This window comes from Limanda limanda, chromosome 5 (assembly GCF_963576545.1).
Source record: "Limanda limanda chromosome 5, fLimLim1.1, whole genome shotgun sequence".
NCBI lineage: Eukaryota > Metazoa > Chordata > Actinopteri > Pleuronectiformes > Pleuronectidae > Limanda > Limanda limanda.
The window spans coordinates 1,988,529-1,995,760 of record NC_083640.1 but is presented as its reverse complement, the minus strand read 5'-3'; the positions used below and the strand labels follow the sequence as shown (position 1 = coordinate 1,995,760).

At 43.1% G+C, this 7,232-nt stretch overlaps 1 protein-coding gene across 1 annotated transcript in view; it reads right to left on the bottom strand.

Annotated features, from left to right (window-relative positions):
- Positions 1 to 5,269: 5,269 nt before the first annotated feature.
- slc4a4a (solute carrier family 4 member 4a) overlaps positions 5,270 to 7,232 on the bottom strand; it is a 52,293-nt gene continuing 50,330 nt past the window's right edge. The window contains exon 26 of the mRNA XM_061070903.1: positions 5,270 to 5,378. Coding sequence (XP_060926886.1) covers positions 5,270 to 5,378 — 109 coding nt within the window. The remainder of the gene's footprint in view (positions 5,379 to 7,232) is intronic.

Sequence of the window (7,232 nt, the reverse complement as noted above, 5' to 3'; positions counted from 1 at the left end):
GACTCCGGCTGCTTCACCGACCGTGTGCATGTGTGTGATGAGTGCTGAGTGCAGAAACACACAATGAATGTGTGTGTGTGAGTGTGAGTTGTCAACACAACTGAAAACATATAAACTCATGAACTCCTCTTGAGAAACATCATTCAATAGATGTTTTGTTCATCATTATTTAAATTGAACCACTGGGAGTTGTTTCACCAGGTCAGCGTCATGATGTCAGAGTGATGATGTCAGAGTCGTGATGATGTCAGAGTGATGATGTCAGAGTCGTGATGATGTCAGAGTTACTGATGATGTCAGAGTGATGATGTCAGAGTTGTCCAGCTCCAGTTATATTCTGGGAGCAGGAAGATAAAGGAGGTTGCAGGTGAAGCTCCGACTCGTCTGTGGGTGTGATGGAGATTTTCTAAATCCTGTAAATTCCTCCAAAGTTTTGCTGGTTAGTTAAAAGTTTTGCTTTTTCTGCCTGTGAAGAAATGCAATATTTAGTTTTTCCATCAGCCTGTGTTTGCAGGAAGGTTTCAAATATTTCAACATCCTTTCGTTGGTGGATTTCTCTTTAAAAACATCCAGTTAATATCTGACTAGGATCAGGTTTTCTCATCGACTCCTCTCTCAGATAAATCCTTTCTCCTAAGATCAGGTTTCTCCACCAGTGGTTTAGAAAGAGGCTCAACCTTGAATGCACCAAAAACCAGTGCATGCGTCTGAAGTTTTGTTTACATCGGTCAAAGAAACCAAAGAAACAAAAAGATGAAACCCAGACAGGATCAGTCACTGAACTTCAGAGGTGAAAACTCGTTCATCCTGAATAAAACTTTTCTTGTTTAGTTTGAGCCGAACGTCCTGAAAGTTTGTTTCCTCGGTTTGATTTGTGTCTGTGTTGGTTCCTTCACTTCTCACTTTCTCCTTCTATCAGACGTGGAACTGAAGGTTTCTCTGCTGCTGTTCACGTCGATGTTGACACGTCTTTGTCCGTTTCCCGCAAAACACAATAAACCTTGTTGACAAAGCAGCGAACAGACACACACCACAGCATCTCAGAAACAACACAACCTGTTGTTGTGTGCCTGTCGGTGCAGCGTCTCTGTTCTTTCTTTGCTTCTTTCATTCTTCAGAGGCTGATTATATTCATACGTGTATATAAACCCACCTCCCCTTTGAATTCCACAGCACATCACCCAATAATCCTGATTCTCTATCGACCTTCACATATAAAATAGACTCAGTAGAAACCAGTCGTGTCTCTTAAAAGCAGAAGTTGCTTTTGAAATGTACTGAAAACTGTAGTTTTATACTTTTGAGTCTTTATAATGAAATGAAAACACTGGATACTTCCTGCTCGTTCTCACTCCCTCAATTAAAAATAATTCATTCTACATTATTCACAGGATAAACACAAAAGTTACAGGAAGCATAACTATGGATTATAAATATCAGATTCATGTTACAGCTCCTGTGTTTTCTAGATAGTTGTATTGGAATCCTTCACATTCGTTTCCTTCATTCATCTTTTATTATTATTATTTATATTTGAAGGTAAAAACGTATAACTTAAGTTGTTATTAAGTTGATGCTCCACTGTTGGAGGGTAGGTGTAATGTTGCTGTTCTGACACTAGAGGGTGGTAATGAATCAAAAACTCTATGACAAGAGCAGTTGTGTAGATATACATTAGTTGTCTTATAATAATGTAATATATTATATATTATATACAGACAATAACATTTATGTGCAGAATGATGTTAGGTAATTATAGGTAATAAGAAATCATACAGAATAGAATTTGTGTCTTCATTATGTTTTAGTGACAATATTTATAGAGTGACACTTCAGGATTTGGGAAAAGGATCGATGTTGAATGAGATTTATAATTTACAGTAAAACAGTTTTTTATCTGTGAATGCACCACTTTTATTTCTGTAGACAAACACATGAGATCTGATTATAATCTGTCATAAACTGTTTGTGAAGTGAAATGTTCCCAGAGGGAAAGAAAAGCAGCAACACAACTTCACTCTCTGTTTATTTCTGTTTATTTTCAATATACATTTCATTTGAAAAATATAAACTCTAAAATAAACCATTTCACCGGCTCTAAGTGTCGCACATACTAATCCAGAGAAGAAGAGGAAGTGTCAGAATCCGTCTCTACAATGACCAACAGGTTTTTGACTCTTGTCTGACGCTCACACGGGATCACAACACGCTAACAACACGTTAACGTCCCGGACACACAAGCAAATGAAACACAACGAGTTCACAGGTGGTGGAAATGATTTTGTGTTTTGGTTTGAGTCGACAGGTCTCCAGAGGATTCACAGAGGAAGAGGAGGCTCCATCAGTTTAGATCTTATCTTCTGTGCTGGGGCTGAAGACAATTTCAATAGAACTTTTGATTCAGAGCAAAATTAATATTGGGCAAAGGAAACTACACATCCCATAAACCATGTGACCTCCTGCCTCTCCTCCTCCTCTCTGTGGTAAACATAGTGTCACACTGGATGATGCATTTCCATGGTAACAGCAACCCTCACCTATCACAGCTGTCACTCTTACACCTGAGGATTGTGGGTAGTGTAGTTTCCCTAAAACCCAGTTAATATTACACAGGCAGGTTTATTTACTCTTCACTGGATTATGACTCGTGATCGAAGCTTGAATCCAAGTTAAAGATAAATCACTTATAAGTTATCTGGATTTATATGAATCTAATCGTGTGATTAAAGTTTGGATTAAATCTAAAGAAGTGGATTCCGGACTGAGAGACTTGATACGGATCCTGTTGTTGTTCATTTTGTTTGTTTCTTAAATTGTGATTAAAATACTTTTCAGGACATTTTACAGTTCAAAAATGAGCCACCAGTGCCCTCTAGTGGACAAACAAACACAGGCACTGGTTCTAAACGACCTCAGATTAAGTTTTTATCATCTACAAATTCATATAATTATATATCGGCCGAGACGGGCACACACACAAACTGATGATCTGTGTAAAGATACAATCCAAACTGTTCCTCCTGCGGTAGAAACATCTGGAGCCAACGTCCCCCCCCCCCCCACACGTGCACACCAGTGTTTAAAGATAAACTCAATAAAATTCAAATTCGTCCATTTTAAATACACAAAACAAGCCATTTTTCACATCAGATATTTCCAACAGCAGCTGAGACCAAAAGAAAAAATCCTCTCATCAAATCACATCAGTTCCCGTCTGGATCAATCTCTTATAAGCCACTTAGGTAAAGCACAAGCAAGTACATGATATGCACCTAGAGTTTAGGTTTGGCTGAGGGGAACCGGACCGTTAGCTGAACTGTGTGCTACCAGCAAAATGAAAAACAAAGGAATGACATTAGAAAAGGTTACGGACACACACGCACAATATAATCATTAAAAAACAGAGCCGAGTTTGATTTAATTTAAACGAGTAACAAAAGCTTTTGAGGAGAACGTGTGAAAGAAAAATTAGAGAAAGTAAAGCATCAAAAAGTGATAAAAATAATCCTCATCTGCACGTTGTTAATTCACGGTTAATTAACTTAAGAGTTTTTCTATTCGCACACGTTTCCGTTCACGAGCTACGGATCAGAGAATCTCTCCGATCGTCTCGGAGGAAACGTTGATCCGGGTTCATCAGAAGAAGCTAAAACAAGAGGTAGAGCTATAAAAACATACTTTTCCTGCTACAGGAAAATGGTATTAAGAGTAATTCAATGAATATAAAAATTCAGACGGATGATATTTATATATATACTTATATATAAAAAGAGCAGGGAGGGCGCTCCATGCATGATCAGAGCTGCAGCGTTTACTGTTGCTCAGCCGTAGGTGTGTGTGTGGGGGGGTGGGGGGGGGGGGGGGGCTTGCATAGAAGAGAAGTAAAGAGCCGTGAGGGAAATATATTATTTGACTGTATCTGTTTCCTGTGTTAAACTGCATGTTTCCTGTTTGGTGAAAAGAGGGAGGAGTGTGTGAGTGGAAGAGAATCAGTCGGTTAGAGGCGGAGCTTCAGGAATCGGTCGAGTGAGACGAGTGGGAGGAGTGGGAGGAGTGGGAGGAGTGGGACCAGTGGGACGAGTGGGACGAGTGGGACGAGTGGGACGAGTGGGACGATTGGGACGAATGGGACGAGTGGGAGGAGTTGGAGGAGTGGGAGGAGTGGGACGAGTTGGACCAGTGGGACGAGTGGGACGAGTGGGACCAGTGGGACGAGTGGGACCGGTGGGACGAGTGGGACGAGTGGAACGAGTGGACGAATGGGACCAGTGGGACGAGTGAAACCAGTGGGACGAGTTGGACGAGTGGGACCAGTGGGACCAGTGGGATGAATGGGACGAGTGGGACGAGTGGGACGATTGGGACGAATGGGACAAGTGGGAGGAGTTGGAGGAGTGGGAGGAGTGGGACGAGTGGGACCAGTGGGACGAGTGGGACGAGTGGGACCAGTGGGACGAGTGGGACCGGTGGGACGAGTGGGACGAGTGGAACGAGTGGACGAATGGGACCAGTGGGACGAGTGAAACCAGTGGGACGAGTTGGACGAGTGGGACCAGTGGGACCAGTGGGATGAATGGGACGAGTGGGACGAGTGGGACGAGTGGGACGATTGGGACGAATGGGACGAGTGGGAGGAGTTGGAGGAGTGGGAGGAGTGGGACGAGTGGGACCAGTGGGACGAGTGGGACGAGTGGGACCAGTGGGACGAGTGGGACCGGTGGGACGAGTTGGACGAATGGGACCAGTGGGACGAGTGAAACCAGTGGGACGAGTTGGACGAGTGGGACCAGTGGGACCAGTGGGATGAATGGGACGAGTGGGACGAGTGGGACAGGTGGGACGAGTGGGACGAGTGGGACAGGTGGGACCAGTGGGACGAATGAAACCAGTGGGACGAGTAGGACCAGTGGGACGAGTGGGACCAGTGGGACGAGTGGGACCAGTGGGACGAGTGGGACCAGTGGGACGAGTGGAACCAGTGGGACGAGTGGGACCAGTGGGACGAGTGGGAGGAGTTGAACCAGTGGGACGAGTGGGACGAGTAGGACGAGTGGGACCAGTGGGACGAGTTGGACGAATGGAACCAGTGGGACGAGTGAAACAAGTGGGACGAGTGGGACCAGTGGGACGAATGAAACCAGTGGGACGAGTGGGACCAGTGGGACGAGTTGGACGAATGGAACCAGTGGGACGAGTGAAACAAGTGGGACGAGTGAAACCAGTGAAACCAGTGGGACGAATGAAACCAGTGGGACGAGTGGGACGTCCTCTACAGAGACGTCTCAGATCCTCGGCTCCTCCAGTAGAAAGCGTTATCGTCGTCTGGATCCATGTCGATTATGATCTGAGGCACCGGCTTCAGAGGACTCATCTCGGGACTGGAACACAAACACAATCAACACTTCAGTAATATTTAACAAATATTAGACAAATATTAAACTACTGTTAGAAGAAAGGAAAAGTTGGTTCAGTCCACAAGGGATTAAAAGACAATGTTGTAAATTAAATATAAAAATACTCTCTACTCTGTTCTGCAGGTGAAAAACATGAGAACTTTAGAGTCACTTTCTTACTTTCCGAGCAGCAAACTGTGCAGTTACACTTTATTAATTGTGGAGAAATGTCTGATGCATTAAACTTTAATGCATCAGACATTTAATGATTAAAGAACATGCACATCACGCATGTTTAATTAATATAAAAGGAAAAAGGAAGCGGTTTGATGACCTGAATGATTTGGTTTTGTTTTCCTCTGTAAATTAGCAGGATTACGATAAAACTACAAACCAGATCCACACCAGCTAATGAGGTCGTTTCATGAGGTCACTGTGACCTTTGGCCTCTGGAAACTGAAATCACTTCCTCTCTGACTTCAGGTGACAACGGATCCAAAGTTGAAGAAAATTCCCTTCAGGAGTTTTGTAGCAGAAACAACATTGGTTCCATTAAATCTTCTGTTAATTGACTAATTGATTAATTGACTAATTGTTGAAGCTGGACTCTTCACCCTCTGAGTTCTGGTTTTAGTTTGTTTGGAGGAAAATGATCAGTCGTCACAGTTTGATGGTTCCTGAGGTTATTTGAGTTGAAAGCAATTTGGTTCCAGTCTTAGTGGGACAGGATTAGTTTTTTTAAGGGGGGGGGGGGTGGGGGGGGCGACACGTGTGCGAACCACTGACGACAGCTCCCGTCTGAGTTTAGAGACACTTTCTGTTTTCAATTTGCTTTTCATGTGGGACAAAAAAAAGCACGAAGGTCAAATTCAATCAAATATCAGGAAAACACTTTTCACGCTGAAAGACAAAAGTGTGTGTGTGAGACAAAAGTGTGTGTTGAGCCACTGGGAGAGAAGTGTGTTAACACCCACAACACTGTGTGTAGCTGAGGATCTTAAACTAGAAGGAGGAAGGAAATAGAAAATCTTTAAGTTGTGGACATCACAGATGTTCTGAGATCACAGATGCTTTTCGCACATTGTCAGAAACACTAATCCTCCGTGTAACGACGATGTCGAGCAGATGGGACGACACACAGGAGCCCAGCGTGGAGACGACCCCCCCCACCCCCCCCCCCAGATGCTGGTCATCGTCCGAGGTCGTGGGCACGAGGCAGAAACGTTAATCTCTTCTTCAGCATCATAATCATCGCTTGAAATATTCACTCGAATAAACACACGACCGGTTCTGCCTCTTTAAGACTGATTGTTTCCACTAAAGCTCATTTGAGTGGAGCGCTCGTCACGCAACACACAACACACACACACACACACACACACACACACACACAACACACAACACACACACACACACATAACACACAACACACAACACGGACGTCACGCAACCTTTTCACTCCACTACACATCGTCTTCTTCATTTTCAGTCTGAAATAAATAAATAAATCTGAAATCTTCAGCGATGGAAGATGAGTTTAAGATATCGGGATTAACTGATGAAGACTAAAACGCTTTGGTATCTGAAGTTTGAAGAAAACTGAATTTGTTCGGGATAATTGTATTTTATATATTTTATTATGCAGAAAAACAACCATTAATTTGGAGTTGATTGAATATTCACATTATTTTAGCTCCTGTAAGTTTGAGGGAAACATCTGGATCTTTGCTAAATTCTTGTTTCTGCTGTTTTTGCTGTGAACCGTGAGTTATTCAAGCTTTTTCTGTAAATATGCTACAATACAAATCAAATACTATAAAATAAAATAAGAACATAAAA